At 37.2% G+C, this 17,967-nt stretch overlaps 1 protein-coding gene across 1 annotated transcript in view; it reads right to left on the reverse strand.

Annotated features, from left to right (window-relative positions):
- LOC113062885 (staphylococcal nuclease domain-containing protein 1-like) overlaps positions 1-17,967 on the reverse strand; it is a 150,717-nt gene that overhangs the window by 122,434 nt on the left and 10,316 nt on the right. Inside the window, exons 7-10 of the mRNA XM_026232948.1 lie at positions 17,666-17,824; positions 16,394-16,500; positions 15,939-16,029; positions 10,676-10,780 (exon numbers count right to left, since the gene is read on the reverse strand). Of these exons, the coding sequence (XP_026088733.1) occupies positions 10,676-10,780; positions 15,939-16,029; positions 16,394-16,500; positions 17,666-17,824 (462 nt within the window). The remainder of the gene's footprint in view (positions 1-10,675; positions 10,781-15,938; positions 16,030-16,393; positions 16,501-17,665; positions 17,825-17,967) is intronic.

Raw genomic sequence — 17,967 nt, forward strand, 5'->3', positions numbered from 1 at the left:
TAAAACCTAATATCCTTCCTTTTCCCACACAGCCATGCTAATGTGTCAGGATTGGGAGATGACACGTCTCATTGTCTCGGATCTATTGGTGTTCCAGGCATGTGACTCCACATACGAAATGCTCTCACTGTCATACGTTGAAACACTAGAAATAGAACCTCATTTACATTTTTCATAAGAAGGTTCTTATTTTCCCAGAGTATGCTCAATATTCCAGACTCCCATATCCCAGCTGAGGCCACCACAGTATGAATAACCCACAATGCTAAATTCAGAAAAACTCTACCTAAAATAGAAAGTAAAATTTGATTTTGTGTTGCGGGGAGGAACGCTGAACAAATCACTCCGTCTTTTCAGTGAATCAGTAGATTAAATTACCAAACTCAGTCTGATTCGCTCATGATTCAGACTGATTCAGTTCTAAAGAGTCAATGATCATGTCGGAGCCACTCTATCTGAAATGGAAAATAAATGTTTTTTATGTTTTGGTAAAGATCACTAAACAAATCACTTAATATTTTCAATGAATAAGTAGATCCAGTTAACAAACCCAGTCTGATTCGCTCATGATTCAGACTGATTCAGTTCTAAAGAGTCAATGATCATGTCTCAGCAGTTAACAGCCTGGACAAGAGACCAATTACTAGGGAATATAGACTCATTTGGGACCCTTGATCATAAAACCAGTCACAAGGGTCAATTTCTTGAAATTATTATTTATACGATTTATCTGAAAACTGAATAAATGAGCTTTCCATTGATGTATGGTCTGTTAAGATAAAACAATATTTGGCCGAGATACAACTATTTGAATATCTGGAATATGAGGGTACAAAAAATTAAATATTGAGAAAATCTCCTTTGAAGCTGTCCAAATTAATTTCTTAGCAATGCATGTTACTAAATCAAAATTTACATTTTGGTGTATTTATGGTGCAAATGTTTACAAAAAAAATCTTCAAGGAACATGATCTTTACTTAATAGCCTTATGATTTTTGGTAATTTTGACCCATAAAATATTTTTTTGGGCTATTGCTAAAAATATATCCCAGCGCCTTAAGACCAGGGTCAAATTTCAGAAAGCTATTGCATGGCATCAAAAGACCTGAAACAATAAGTTTTTATGGTGCTTTATAACGTTTCACATTCATTGTAATTGCATGGGAAAAAAAAGTTACCATTAATCAATACATCTTTTAATTTTCACAAAAAGTGATGATTTTATTTTTTGTTTAACTATCCCATTAAAAATTGGGTGCAGATATTGCTCTTCGGTTACTGACTTTTTTTTAGATTTGGCTCAATTCAAGCTACAATGCTTTGACGCTTGAGGGTAAACCGTAAGCAAGAGCAGAAATAAACTAGAAATAGCCAACTAACAACACAGCAAGGATGAGGCATAGCTTGTGGAGAGATCGGACTGTTAACCCTAAGGATCAAATCTTACAGCGAATAAAAAGCATATTGACTTAAAAAGCTTAAATCTCAACCATTTTTAAATCCTCACGCTCTGATTCCAGCAAACGTTTATCTGCACTGCAAATAACTCCTCATCAGCGCCCACGTGGTCTGATATTAAGTATGAAATAAAACCGTATCGACCACCCACATTCAAGAGGGAGACGTTGCATTTAATGTGCCAAGACATCTCTTCTGATGGAGGAGCTTTCGGGACAGCTAAAGAACTGTGCGGATGGAATATAATACAGACAGAAACCCCTGACGGGGAATGAGGGGACAACCCATTTTCATTCCGTCTATAAATATCCACAGCAATTCCTTTCCCCTAAGCAAGAAAAGCAGAGGGAGGCCATGCAGTCTTGCGTTAGAGTCTGTTGTTTGTGTAAGTGTAGGTAAGAGTGCAAGCATTTAAGGTTTTGCTAGTCGATCATGAATGTCAGCAAGCGTGTTACACACAAATAAAGTAATCTGTGCATTTGTTTCTAATACGAGCATACTAAAACCATATGATATTTAACACATGTGATAGGATTAAGGTACTAATTGAAGCTGTAGCATGAAAGCTCCATATATCAATGATAAAACACTCCGAATTCAAGGAAGGAATTCATCTCATGTCCACTAGACAGATATAATGCTGCTGAACAGCGAAATGTCGATTGTCGAGATAAAAAGTCTTTGTCATTGTATTGGGCAAATCAAGTGTGTTCTGTGAAGACATGGCAGGCTGGTTACTGAACCGTGTGAGGAGAAATGAGGATTTCTGCGCCTGGCTGATATGCCAATGTTTGCCTGTTAGTGGCTCTTAAAAAAAAAATGACAGTTTGGCTGCATGTAATGAATGGTTTCATTCTCCATGATCTAACAGGACAGAACAAGACCCAGTCAGGTATTATAAGCAAAATAATCATGTGTTGATACATGAAGGAACAGTGATAAACTGAGCTATTATTACACTTAGTTCTCTCAATTTAAATTCTGTCATTATTCTAAACCTAATGGTTGTCTTTCAGAAGGTCTGTTTTCAAAATGAAGACTGCGGCTGTTGATCTCCATCATAGTTTTCAAATATCATTTACATCCAACCCAAAGTGTTACATTAACACTTAGTAGATGGATAATTTCTCACTATTAACTAGTTGCTTATTAGTGATCATATTAACATATTGCCTGTTTATTAAGACACATGCAGCATGACCATAACAACTACCATACTAATTATTAATAAGCAGCAAGTTAATACAGAGGCAAGATTTGTAGTTTATGTTTTTTTTTAATGGCAAGAATTGGACCTTAAAATAGTGACTAAAGTTACTAAAAGTTTAAGAATGAATATTTCATGACAAAAAAAAAAAAACACCATCTTGATAAATATTTGAAAACATTTTAAATATAATTCAAATGTTGCAGGAATGCAATTAACTTTTGTTTAAAACAGTATAAAACTATTTCAGAACTTAAGGAAAGGTTTTTTCCTTTTCATTATTTTCCACAACTTATTGACCCTAGCAAAGATATAGAATATATCGCATATCATATGAAATACTTTTTTTGTGTGTGTGTTCTTTTTGGAATTCCAGTTCCCCATTTAAAAAAAAAATACTAATAAGATATTTCTGCTATATTTCCTCTGCTGAGTCCCACTGAAGATAGTCATAAACGTTTGGAACAGAATGAGGGTGAGTAATGATAATTACATTTATGAAAGCGCATGTGTGCATGATGTATTATTTAAGAATGGCTTGTCGTTCAACACACCTCAGCTCCTGAACTTTAATCTTACACACACACATCTTTCTCGCATGCATTTCTTTGTCTCATACCTATACGCACCACTCGCATTTTCATTCCTGCTTCTCTCTCGCTCTCTTTTTCTCATTAGCCAATCTCATTATCTTCAGGTGATAAATGGCCCAAGGATTGGATGTGACTGAAGCAGAGAGAGAGTGAAGAGTTCTCGCCACCGTCAGGCCTAAGGTTCCTGAGACCTCATAGGAGCTCCTCAATCAGAGAACGACCAATCACACCCTCAGCAAAGACTGCTTAACAGGAAACCAGCCACTGCTTGGCACAGATGTCCAAAATGAACCTGTTAAAGGGATATTTAACCTAAAATATATATATATATATTATGTTATTTTATGATTTACTCATGTCTTTCAAACCTGTATGACTTTCAGAAGACAAAACTTATTCTGAAGAACAACTTTTTCTTCAACTTTGTTGATATAATACAAGTCCTTTGAATAAAGAAAATGGAATAAAGACATTGGGGCATGTCATTTTCTTTTCTTTTTTTTTTTGGAATTTACCCTTCAACCAAACAAGAGCCTCACTATTTTTTTTTTTTTTTTTTAAAGAGTTAACAATAACGTTGGGGGAAAAATAACCAGAAATAAAACTGCATTTTGTTTATCTTCATGTTCTAGATGTCATTTTTCACATGCAAATTGTTAATTAGGCGTACCCTTTTAGACTTCCGTTTGACTGACTTTAATGGCAGATAATACTCACAGAATATCACTTAAGTAAAAGATGTTTTTGCACTTCAAGCAATTGAGCAGTTGAATAATTAAATGAGTGACACCTTATTAAGGAAGAACATTAGTGCTACATATTGAATGCCATCTTCTGGATTTTATGTAAAAACAACTAAAACTGGTTTTATGCCTAAATCTTATGTTTATCACAATGCATTCATCAAATATTCCATTTTCCACTTTCATCTTGTGCAGACGAGCTGATGTTTTTCAGTGGTAATTAACATCATGTTACAGATGCTTAATTTGTATTTAGCTCATATGCATTCTTGTAAGCAACCTTGCCAAACCTTAATAAGTAAAACCTTAGAAAAGATGAAGCTGTTCTATTCAGCTATAGTAGATGCAGGAAAAGCAGAAGTCTAAATTTAAACATGATTCAAACCTCTCTTAATCCTCAAGTATTATGGAGCATTTAATGATGCAAAAAATAAAAATAAAAAACTTAGCAATTGGTAAGTAACGATTAATGACTGGTGCATGTCAAGAGCATAACTGATGGGAAACCTTTCAGCCTCTCGCAAAAGATCACATTAAGTCTCGCACAACAGCCTGGAATAAAGTATTACGACCCTCAGCATCAGTCATGAAAGTTGCAATGAGCAATTATACTCATACTGCTGCGTCACAGATGCCTTAGAACAATAATCGCCATTTAAGTCTGAAATTACAATGCCCTCTTAAAATAAATCAGCAGTGACGAACAACAGTGACGCATGGAGAAACGAAATGATAAAAAAAAGAAATGGAGGACACCGGGCGAGGGCAAGAGACACAAAGAAGGGGAGGAACAAATCATTGGGATGATCTTTGGAAGCAGAGGCATCAAATTAAATATGGTTAATATTTTCAATATATACTATTTGAACATTTTATACCATTTAAAATTTACTATAATATAACTACAAATATAATACATATAAGGGGTGTGCAGTGATGCCATTTTTTGTATCTGTATTTGTATCTGTAACAATCTATTCATATCTCTATTCGAATAAAAACCGAAGAAGGCGGAGCTTGAACCAGAACTTGGTACACTTATAGTTGATAAGACCGTTATGGTTTTAGAGACTTTTTTTTTTTCATAGTTATCACTGAACAAATATGCAGTGTTTAACTAAAAATTTAATGATTATAAAAATGTACATATCTTCTAACAGTCGAAGCTGCAGTCGAGCGCGAGTTTCGAGTCCGATTTTGGGGACCTTTCGTGATCCATAAATATTTAAATATCTTCTAATTAAAATAGTAAAGGTTCATACGCGATTAAGAAATATGAAAATCGATATAAGTAATTTCCAGGAAATGCATAGAAAAAGGCAAGTGCAACACTGCCATTTCATTTGCGCTTATTTCATTTATAAAATGTACACTAATTTACTTAACACACTTGCTACTGCATTGTAATATTAGAGGTTTATGTAAATCAACATGATTTCCTTTGGCTCACCAGTTCCTGCTCAGTTTAAAAAATAATAATAAAAAAACAATAGGCTACTGATTATACAGTATTTTGGTTTATTATTTTTATTTTAAAGGTTTTGAGGCTTGTGGCACCTCATGTCTGACCTTGCCTAGGGCACTCACGTGAGTCACGGTTAACTTGTATTGAACCCAGAACATTCCATTAAAAGATATAAAATTCTGGTTTACAACATCCATGGGTCATTACTCTCAAATCATTGGAAGGAAGTTCACTAGAATTCCAAGAGTCAAGCGAACCTGAGGCAAAGCAGAGTCGTCTGCAAGAAAAAGCCTGACCAACCAAGTGTGAGATGAGCCATGGAACCATACAGTGAACCCCAGACAGAGGCCACAGGACACACTCCCACAAACACATGCCTTCAGCAAACAGGCACAGCAGATACACAAACTACGAAAAGACACAATGTGCCATCAGATGAATTACATGCTGAACATACACACAGCACAAAAACACTGAGCAAGGTGACAGCAAATGACACGGAAGAGTCATTCAATTACTTATACATTATACATTGTTATTTCTGCAGGGAAGATGGGGGGGTGGTGTTATGGCATCTTCAGCTTTAAACCCAGACATCAACATTTCCCCTGCAGTCCCCTCACACACACACACACACACACACTCAGTGGGAGTGAGGATGACTCATTGAGCTGCTGACATAACTCCTCCCCCTCCACATCCTTGTGAGTGCTCCTAAAACGGCTGACACCACCACGCAGCTGGAAATAGCTTGCAATGGTGCAAAAATAAGCCTCCATCTGGTTAAGGGAGTGAGAGGGGGAAATAAATGTGGAAAAGAAACTAGGCATGGCACGTGAAGTCAAGTTTCTCTCAAAGGGATAGCTCACCCAATCAAAAAAGGTGTATCAAAACACCACTGGTTCAATACAAACAAAGGCAAAAAATTACTTAAATTGTGCCTTTACTTTCCATAGCTCTATAGCATTACTTCAAATTACATGGAAAATAGCACATGGAATATGTTAAAAACCAAACCAGTGAGTCCCATTCCTCATTTCAATAGTTGCATTTTTCGCAATTATTGAGTGATTTCAAAAACTCAACTCTAACCATTCTGGATAACTAGTATCAGTGAAAATCTGTCATTTATCGTTTATTTACAAGTTAAAATCTAGATCAACCAATCAGAGATGTTGCTGAATCTCAACTGACTGTTTCAATTGGTTAATATCTTGTATCGTGCTCTGCCACCCACGGTTTTTAACCATAGTAATTATCCCATTTTATTTAGCAAAAAAAAGGTCCCTTAAGCCAAGACTATACGACCCTGCCATGTCGTCAATAATAATCAAGCAATTAAGTAGCCACAGAAAAAAAAAAACGGGGGTCCCAGCATTAAGCAACAAGAGCGAGAGAAACACTGGACAGCAGCTGTCAGAGTTCATCTTCGTGTTGGTCAACACATCTGGCCCTAAATTCCCCCAAAGTCCTCACAGCGAGCGAGCGACAGAGAGAGAGAGAGAGAGAACAGTACAGACAAACAAACACACACACACAGATCCTCGGGCTGACCTAAGGTCAGGTTTGTCTCTTTGAGTTGAAGTGATTGTACAGCATGGCGCGGGACAACAGTTTCACGCCCTGCTATGAACTGAAGAGAGTGTGTTTAAAAATCAGGACGAGAAAGAGTATGAGAAACCAATGGCTTAAAAGAAGGTAGAACTGTCACACCATGAGAAGACATGATGTGATAAAGCAACAAGCAATAGCAGCTCTCTCATGTTAATGCAAGTTGTTTTGTCCTAACCAAGTGGCAAGCAACAGGACATTTTGTCCATTTCATTTCTATTTATGTCACACTGGCTGGGTGGCCTCGAGTAAACTGTATATTACACATCAAATATATTCTGATTGACCGTTAGGTGCCTGCACCCTAGAGGAGGCACTGATGGAGCATTTGACAGATGAAAATGAGTAAGAGTGGGGGCAATTTTAACACCACAAAAAAATACTGAAACTAACATTTTAAATGCAAAAAATCTACAACACTGAGTATATACTACAGGTGTGGTAACATTTATTACCTATGCAATTTTGCTAAAGTGACTTCAATCTGGCCAGGGTGCATTTAATGTAACATCACCACTAAACCTTTAAACTCTAAATTTTGCATGAATCAGGCAGAGTGCTCAAAATGTGCATGTGCACAAACAGAGAGCCATTACAGAGAACCGTTTTGATAAAACACAATCAAAAGAGTGACTGGGATTTCTTTTTTTTTTTTTTTGCAGCTGTTCCAAAACCATTGCACAGCTGTTGTTGAACATACACAGTTTAAATTAATTAAGATACTAATTTAAAACTTGCTGTGTGCTGAACTACTGCAGACATGCTAGCCAGAATTGATTAGCTTGATGAAAAGATTAACAGAGATCTGGTTCGTAATGTAGCATTGTGTCAAGGTTAATGTAGCATTAGATTAAGAAGAAAAATATAGGTAGCCACCCCTTTCGATTGCGAAGAAACGGCTCTTGAATGACTACAGACACATTTGTAAAGGGTCATTGTGTTTAATGAAGTGAATAAAACACAACGTGAGCATTACAAACTTCAATTTTTCTTCATTTCAACTCTTAGGATGATTCCTCAAATTATTTTTCAGAGAATTTAAAAAATAATCATAACCTGATCTCCATCAGGTCCCTTAGAACCAAGTAGATTGAACAGACAGTATTAATGTTTAATTGTTTGGTACTCGGCTAACTTTTATCCAGACCACAGCAGCACAGAGTCAGAGGTCAGATTTGCCATGACAGCATAGTTATTGATGAAACCTCACATTCAAAAGGGCAGACTGACCTCAATGGCTGTAATACATTAATGTAGGCACAACTGTGCACACTCCTCTCTCTCTCTTTCACCCCTCGTCAAAGAGCACAGCCGAGCAGGGAAAACATACTGCAAGAACATCTGGTGCAGAGATGCACTACAGAAGATACAGTCAGTAAACTGAACAGGAGTGCAGGTTTCAAAAGAGGAAGTACCTCCAGCACATCAATACCTCTACAACATGGCTGTGCCCGGAAAAACACTGCCGTCGCAGCATATAAAAGGCAGAAGGCAACATCCAAACCCTTTTTACTAAGATGCCTTTATCTCTTTGCTTTTTAAAGGCTGCATAAATGTATCCTCGGCAGCCTATAGTAAAACTGCATCTGAGGCAGCACTTAAGAAAAAGAGTGAATTTAGGCCCATTTAAAAAATATATATCTATTTTATGCAAAAAAAAATAACATGTACTTAAATATCTCTACAGCTCACATTAATTAAATTTAGATCTTTAGATATGATGTTATTGCATTGTGAAAGCTGCTCTGAAACTAGTTTTATTAAGAATCTGTAGTTAAGTCACTGTTTGACTCTGGAGCGAGGAAGCTGCCATAGGTGTTAGACATGCATGCAACCAAACACTGCCGGATGGTCACCATGGTATTATGATAATTACATCACACTGCTTGATACACAAGCTCCCCGCCATCTGATCTACCTTCTGCAGAAAGAAAAGAAGGCTGTAATAAAATGGGATTTACAGTTTCCTGAGGAAAATATAATATATAGAGGTAGAATATACAGATGCTTTGCCTATGCCAAACTCACCACAATGCAAGAGTGTTGTGGGTAGTTGCCAAGTCATTGTTATGAAGTTGCTGGTTAGGGGTAGCCTTAAATTATCCAATATCCAATATGAAAATGCTGTCGATTAATCACCCTCATGTCATTCCAAACCCAAAAAGTTAATTCTGATTAAAAAAAATATATATATATTTTGAAGAATGTTGGAAACTGAACAGTTTTGGGCTGTATTGGCACAAAACAGATATTTCTCAGAATATATATTTATAGTCATAAAGGTTTGTAACAACAGGAAGGTGAGTAAGTGTCCATTTTCATTTATGTGTGAACTACAACCAAGTAAAACAGTAATAAAACTTGCTTGAAATGCTGAAAACTGAACAATAGAAACAGTCAGAAATGCCCTCAACATCATATCATTAAAATGCTTGCAAAAAAAAAAAGGTTCTAAGAATCCAAAAGATCAGTTTCCTGGATGTCTATATCAAAATCAAGCTTCTTTTTTTTTAAAAGCTCTTCGGTTCGTCTCATGCCTCCGAAGCACGTCTGAGATCTAAATACATCCGTAATCTTTATTGTTTTGTAATCATCTCTGATCTGATTAAAGCCATCTTTAAGCTGCCAGGATACAAACACGCTGGGATTCGAATGCAGCCCGGTATCCATAGATACAGACCCACAGCTCTCCATTTACATGTGCATGACAAATTGCGACTCTCTGAAAAGCCTCCTTTAAAAATGATCACAAACTTCATTAAAGATTTGGAACATACTGCTGTATCTATCAAAAGTTCAAGAACACAAAACTGCAGTGTTCGGTTATTTAAAGCCCTCCTTAATAACCTCCGTGTTTAATTTGCTAAATCAACACTGAAGCTAATTTTTTTTATATCAACATGCTGAATCATTGTGTCTTATTACAGGAGGTCAGGGGTCAGGAAGAGGGTGGCTAATTGCAGCGAGATATTCACACTCCAATTTTAACTGCTTTTAGTTTAACACAGTTTTCCGACACACACACACTTAGCTAGACAAAGTACCCATTAAACATCATCTCTCATTAACAGCCTTAATGGGTGTGAATAAGAACGGACAAGCACATTTCGGAGCGTTTGAAGAATGCAAAAATGTGTGTGTGCATACGCAGCCCCGCAAAATGATGCTCCCATATTAATTTGTTAACATCTAGGAAATCAAAAGTGAGCATTTGAGTATTGCACTGGATTGAGTGGATGTGTATGACATTAATAGATGAGGAAGAGCGATTCGGCGAGAGCGTGTGCTCATTACGGGAGTAGATCTATAGGGCTTTTGGCTGCAGTGCAGCAATGGTGTGTCAGAGCAAGTGAAGGGGAGGGGGACCAGTGGGCTTATGTCTCTAGCTCCCCCTGGTGTCCACTAAACACACCGCTTTGAGATCTGACCATGAAAGATGCATGAAGGGAGGAGATCAGCGCTTTTAAGAGACGGAGGGAAGAGAAAACCTTCACATCAGCACTTTGCAAACAGTGTAACAGACAGCCGGTACCCTGTGGATTCCATAATGGCCTTAGTGACGGGGATATCCGAGGACAGACGTGCATTAACTCGTACCTCGCCTTCAAGCCTCGGGGGCCTGATGCTGGACAGGTGGATGGTCTTATGCTCCCCAGAGTTCAGCTTCACCACGATGGCATCTGCATTCATGACTTGCATCACCTGTACAGAAGAGGGCGAAAAGAACATTCAGTGATGCAGAAAAAGAGAAAGACAGAAAGGCCAACTAGTTAACAATGAACCCTGGCATAATGCACTTGCAGCAGGTATGACATTATGACATTGTCATTAGACAATCAAGAACCAATGACATTTGATACTATTGAAGTCCAACCTCCCCAAATGACCATGTTTGAATAATTCTTTATCCATAACTAATGCTTTTAGTTCAAACATGACAGACATGGTGAACTGTTGTTTTAAAGGAGACCTATTATGCCAAATAATTTATTATACCATTTTAAAAAAAATGCCTATTTTGAGTGGAAGAAACGCCGTTTTCATGCATGTCTCTTTAAATGCAAATGAGCTGCTGCTCCCCGCCCCATTTTCCAGAATAGGGCTGTGCCTTTACACATTGCACCTCAGATATTCTGCTTAAAAACAATCTGTTCGGTTTTGATTATGTCTATTGTGCGGAAATCATGCGTTTTAAACCATATTATATAAACTTCTTGTATAGATTGCGGAGCGCACACATTCGAAGCACGCATTCAGAATGTGGATGTCACACAGCATGCTGAGAACTAATATTCACATCCCAATATTCAGGAGTGATGTAGAGAGAATGTGCGAGTAGGTGTTAGAAAGAGATGAGATGTGGCGACCAAGTCACCGCTCTACCAAGAGGACGAGAGAGACTCACTTGTTGCCAGAGAAACGTTACTGTACCCCGCCACAAGCCTTCTGCGTTACAAAACAAACAAAAACCCTTCTCCCACACGCTGTTCTCAAAAGAACAACTCTCTACTCTGATTCACTCATGCTACCACCATTACCTCACCATTTCACTCAGAAGACAATGAAAGCGAGCTGACAGGAAACACAAAGGAACTGAGAGAAAGAGAGGGCGGGAACGGTCCATCATTTTGTTTAGACGAACAGGAAGAGGATTAAACTGAGCACTTAGAAGTGTGCCAAAGCATGGGTTTAGAAAGAGATCTAATAAAACAAGACATTAAATAAATAGCCTACATGGACATGGCCCCTTCAATAAAGTCAAGATTCCACTTTTTTTTTTTACATTTATGGGGTTGCCTCAATGATTTAGGGTGTTGTGAGTGATTACAAAGTCTCTGCAATTCAGTCTTGAGCATCTCCATGTAGTTAGTTACTAGTCTTATTGATAAATCACAGTTTTGGCCAAATGCACAACTAACTAAAAGAATGTTTTCAGGATTATAGAATCAGAATATATATATAAATAAAGATAGCTTGCATCTACGGGATTTGTCATCGTCTGATCACTTAGAAAAGTACAGAAACAAGACAAGCAATGTGAAGAGACTCCTGAAGTTAAAACTGGCATGTGCCACCTTTGACGTGCAGGTTTTGTGACAGAATCATGTTAGATTAGATCTGAGAGGCCTCGCCAGACCATGAGTTACATTTGCGGGCCGCATCCGATGCATACAGGGACCATCCGCACAAGAAGCCAAATGTCACAAAAGCTCTGACGTTTAGAACCATGTCTGAGTATATCATATCCATGTCATGTTATATGATCATCAACCCCAAGTTATTTAATAGAAGAGCCAGTGATGTGGAGGATGAGTGGCGTTTGTGCGGGTCTGGGTAATGGATCAGATATAATCAGACCTGAACACGCAGAGGAATGCATCAAAAATGCATGCATTATCAGATTTGAGCAATTGAAGACCAAATTACAGTCTTCTGAGGGACGTGAGGCAGGAGAGAATGATGATGAGTAATTACATCACAGACTGACAAATCGTCTGGCTTTGAACTAAATCTTCAGAGTGGAAATTAAACCGATTCGGCTGAAGGTTCGGCAGTGATACAGCTGAGAGCGTCATGGTTTATGTTGATGTGTGTGCGCTATTGCTCCGCAATTCACTCAGTCCCAAATCAACAAGGTCACCTGAGCAATTCGGTGGTTTTATTTTTCCGTGTGGTAGAAGTGGAGCAGAATTGGGAACAGTAAGGAGAAATTTTGCTGTTTCATTAGCAGTCACACATGCAAGGCACTTCACTGCAAGCTGCCAACAGGGATCTACAGCCCAGATCCATGACTCACTCTGGTACTGCAGCCCCTTGAACATGACAGGGAGCCACTGCCACCTACAGACCATGACTACAACTACATCAAAAAGACACTCGAGTAGTCAGAAAACATTAAAACATTTGATCCCATTTTTTAAAATGTACATCTTGAAATCTCCAACGCCTTTCTGTTCTGCGGCTTTCCTAAAACATAAAAAATGTGGTCCTACCATGGTAATAAGTAGTAGGAAATTTACATGGCTTTTTATATTTAAACTACCGTTCAAACATCTGGGATCAATAAGATTTTATGTCTATGAAAGAAAGGTCTCATGCTCATCAAGCCAGAAAGAAAAAGTAATATTGTGAAATGTTATCACAATTTTATATATATATATAAAAAATTTTTCTCCATGCAATTTTTTCCCTTTGATGGCAAAGCTGAATTTTCAGCAGACATTTCTTCACGTCTTTGTGTCATGATTCTTTAGAAATCATTCTTATATTCTAATGTTATTATAAAAACAGTTTTGCTGCTCAGTGTAATTCAGGATTCCTTGATGTACAGAAAGGTTCAAAAGAACAGAATTTGTTTGAACTATACATATTCTGCAATATTATACATATCTTTACTCGCACTGTAGATCAGTTTATTGCATCCTTGCTAAATAAAAAAAAATCATCCTGAAGAAAAAAATACTTTAATGGTAGTGTATATACCATAATATTTTCATCGGAAATCTAAATCTAAGTAATTTGTTTAAATAGATGTTATTTTATTGTAATTATTAATGGCAAACTCTTTCTGGATGCATTTGAATGACAGGAAATGCAAACCAATTAAAACAGCTAGATGTGTCATGTATGCCAGGACACAGAAACAGCTTACAAATACTTGCCATTCTGCCTTTGTCAGTAGCTTTTTCTGTTGAGTCTCTCTCTCTCTCTCACATACACGCGCAAAATTTCAAAGTATATCTTCTTTCTCTCCCGGCTCAGAGAGATCTGAGGCAAGCTAAAGCTCATATAAATGTTTTATTCTTCACTTCTGGTATTTTCTGACTCAGGCAAAAAACACACTTTTGTGTCTGCGGATTTGAAACTAATTCTGTAAGCAGATTGCAGTGCAACACCTTTACATAACCAAAGGCCAAGCATGAATATTTTAAAGGTCTTGAAACAACCTTACTTTAAGGAGAATGAGGAAACTTCATAGTTGCTGACTTAGGAAAGAGCACACAGTGTCAACATATCAATTAAGAGCAGACGGCAGCGGTTTAAACAAATCTAACAAACCTCACTGATGTGGTCATATCAGCACAGCCACTGCTAGTAACCCTGCACATTCTTCTTAAATCTTCAAGTCAATGTCAAATAGCATTCATAAACCATAATGTATTTCTAACTGAAACACATTAAAAAAAAAATCTATATTTTAGAAAATATTTTTCTGTTATCAAAATGCCAATTGCCAATGAAGCAAAGTAAATGGTTCAATTTTGCAGAGGAAAAGCTGTTTTTTAATGTAAACATTTGTGCACACATTAATCAGAAACACTACCAATCAAATGCTTGATATCAGCAAGTCTTTTCAGTTTTTTAACACTTTTACATTGATCAAAAAGCAACAGTTTAAAAGGTATTAATTTAAAAATCGAAATCTGAAAATTCTTTTGAACTTTCTATTTCCACAAATATTAAACATCTTGACCTCTAAATCAGTATATTTTGATGATTTCTGAAGGACTAGAGTAATAGGCTGATAAAATGTAATCTGTCATAATACGTTTTTATTCAATATAAAGTAGCCATTTAAAATATTATATAATATTATGCAATTGCAATACTACTGTTTTTCTTTATTTTTGATCAAAGTCTTGGTGAGCATATGAGATCTCTTTCAAGTCCTCAAATTTAAAATGATAAAAGTATAAAAAGCAGGTCAATTTCGATTTCATGTTCAATCTTTCATTTCTTTCAGACTCGACAGTATTTTAACATGCAAAGAAAGTAAATAACCCTTAAAGGTATCTTTTTTCCTTGTGAATTCTAGGCCAGGGATGCAGAAGCAGATATTCAGCTGTAATTTAGCAGGGGGAAGGCTGAAGGCTGAAGGCTGCAGCTGAACAGAACCGCTGAGACGGCCCAAGGCTGACTTTACAGAGTATGCAAAATGAAATGAAACACCTGAGACCTAAAAGACCTGCCTCGCTGACAGACACAATAGAGAACAAGGCGTCCGGGAGACAAGTATGTCAACCACATTCAGCACTTTAAGAGACTGTGGTGCTCAAACATTCTTCAGAAGCCTCCGTTATAAAGGAGTTTGAAGAGAAGACCAAGTGGAAATGGTCATTTGTTATCATGTTGGGACTCATCTGGTGAAATGTCATACTTTGCTGGTTTTCTCCCCATGTTATTTTTAGATGTTCTAAGTGAAAAAAAAACGTAATGTCTAGAGATCAAGGGTTTAGCTGGAGGGCTGAGTTTAGATCAACAGGTTTCTGTGACCTTCAGTGAGAAACATCAGATACACTTTTTTTATTATTTATATAGAGTACAAACTGCAACACCATCTATATAAGAAATTAGTTGTGTAACGGTTCGATCTGACGGCTCGTTGTGTGGGTCAATAGCAAGAACACGTAAAGAATAAAACACGTAGGTTAAAACCTACCAAGATCTTACATTATTCTTCCTTGTATTCAAATTGCTTTCATTTGGTTTTGAAACACATAAATCCTTTTAATTCTCAAAAATGTCATGTTATGCAGCCATTAAGAAAGCTTTTATACATTTAAGAACATTTTTGTTGCTGCTTGCTTCACATCACTTTGATGTGTTTATATATGCATGTAATTAAACAGAAGTAGCAACAGATCATTTCTTCTGTATTCTGACGTACATTCCAGTGTAACAGATCATAAAAACGGCTTATTTATGAGGCACTTTGTATTCGCTTTACCACTCATTATTTTTATTTAATTTATTTTAAAATGACTGAATAAATCTGGACAAATAATCTGGATAAGTCAGAATCATGTTGCTGACCCTTGTAGCACTAACAGAAACAGAGAAGGCAAGTACTAAAACTCACCTTTGCTACAAACTGTCTGTCCTTCTGGTCCAGATTGGCTGTGGGAGCAACATAGTCCTTCCAGATTCTCACTTTACGCTCTTTCGCCGACCTGCAGGGTTTTGGAGAGAGAGAGAGAGAGATTAAAGGCATTTCACCAAAATGAAGCACTTTCTAAAGGACAGCCTCATCTGCACTTAATTGGATTAAAGACACAGCCCTGTGTGCTCCTATCATATTTCACTGTGATTGTGCCGTATGCTTCAGTAAGCCAGCAGGTGGTCATCAGGGCAGGTGTTCTTGAACGGCTGTGTGATAAGTTGCCACATTTGCTAAACTATTCTGCTGAAACGTGAAGTAAGAGCGACCCGAGATGGTCTAAAGGATTCAACAAACTGTTCAGTCCGATCCAACAGCCGAAAAGTCAGGTGTATTTGAAATGTATAGTGAACTAGGGCTTAGTGACAAGCACTGACCGTTCTGCTGCTCGGAGTTTCTCAGCACCCTGGGTGTACACAGCCATGGACCAGTCCACACAACGAGCAAAGCCTTCCTTCAACAGCAACTCTGTGATGTTCCCATTCTGTTATGACCACACACAAAACACATAAGGATATCATGTTAGCAAAGAAAATTAGGGATGGGGAAACGTACAGACTGACAGTGAGAAGCTTTGCTGGTATTATCAACAGAAAGAGACCTCTAAGGTTACAGTGTATAATATTATCCATGAGCAAAACATCCTCACACATTGTGTGACATTATGTCTGACATATCATTGATTAACAAAAACTATGACATGAAATGTGGTTTTATATCTGTGGTTTCAAAATGAATTAAACTGATCAATGATTACTGAAGGGCCTGTACAATAAACGTGTATAATATATTAAAGTCTGGACCTGTAGATCCTCCCACATTTCCACAGCATGCATTACTGATTACAGCCTTGGTGTTTACTGCATTATAAACAGTAGGGATATCAAAAGTACCAGTATTTCAGTCAAGTTTATTTGAATGCTTTATATTTTTTGTGAAATATCTCAGCACTGTTTACTTCATTTACATCTTTTATCTATTGATCTTTAACCTATTTTATAATGTTCTACTGCTGGTAGTCTTTCTTTGTTCTTAAATGTTCTAAGTGACTGTTTACATATCTTGAGGGAACAATGCTCACTTAAGAAAATAGTATTATTTCTGATGTGGTATCAAATGGACAGGTATGCTTCCTGTCCCTTAAGTACTTCGTTTTGACAGTCAAAGGCATTGTAGTGTGTGTGTGTGGAACGTTAATCGTATGGAACAATTTATTTATATCACGTAACAAACAAACAAAAACAGACAAACTGTAGGCTATCATGTACTCAAAGCAACCAAAAAAAAAAAAAAAAGCGAAAACCAAACGAAAAAAAACAAAAACAAAACACAATATCAAACAAATTATCCCCGTATTGTCTGTCACTTTGAAAACAAAAAGCAACAAACTATAGGCTATCAGTTACTCAAAGCAACCAAAGCAAAACAAAAAACAATCAAACAAATAAATTATCCCAGTATCGCTTGCCAGGTTTTTCGACCAAGAAAATCCACCTCACACACTTTAAGATTTTGGATCAAGACTGAATTGATCTAGTCTAAATATGAAATGGGAGAAACACTCAAAAATCTCAAATGGTTTACACCCCTGTTCAACTGAAGTTATTAAGAGGAATCAACCAGAAAACGCATCTGATGTGGCTTCTTACCGGGTGCAAGATGGTCCCCAGAATGATCTGGTTGGGACAAGACTCCAAAATGATCTGTACATCTCGCTGAAGAAGCCTAGACTCTGTGAAGAACTTTGCTTCTGCTGCAAAGGGCTCAGGAGTCTCGCTGCCATCTGCCTCCCGTTTAAACGTAGGGCACTGGAGACACAGATTTTACATTAACATTACAGACAATAAACATCGTCTGAAATCTACAGGGAAAACAAAGAAACAAACCCCAGAAAACAAATCACAGTCAGTCTTTACAAATGTAAAGTCTTTTATGAATGTAAACCCTTTTC

Source organism: Carassius auratus, chromosome 4 (genome assembly GCF_003368295.1).
Source record: "Carassius auratus strain Wakin chromosome 4, ASM336829v1, whole genome shotgun sequence".
Lineage (NCBI taxonomy): Eukaryota > Metazoa > Chordata > Actinopteri > Cypriniformes > Cyprinidae > Carassius > Carassius auratus.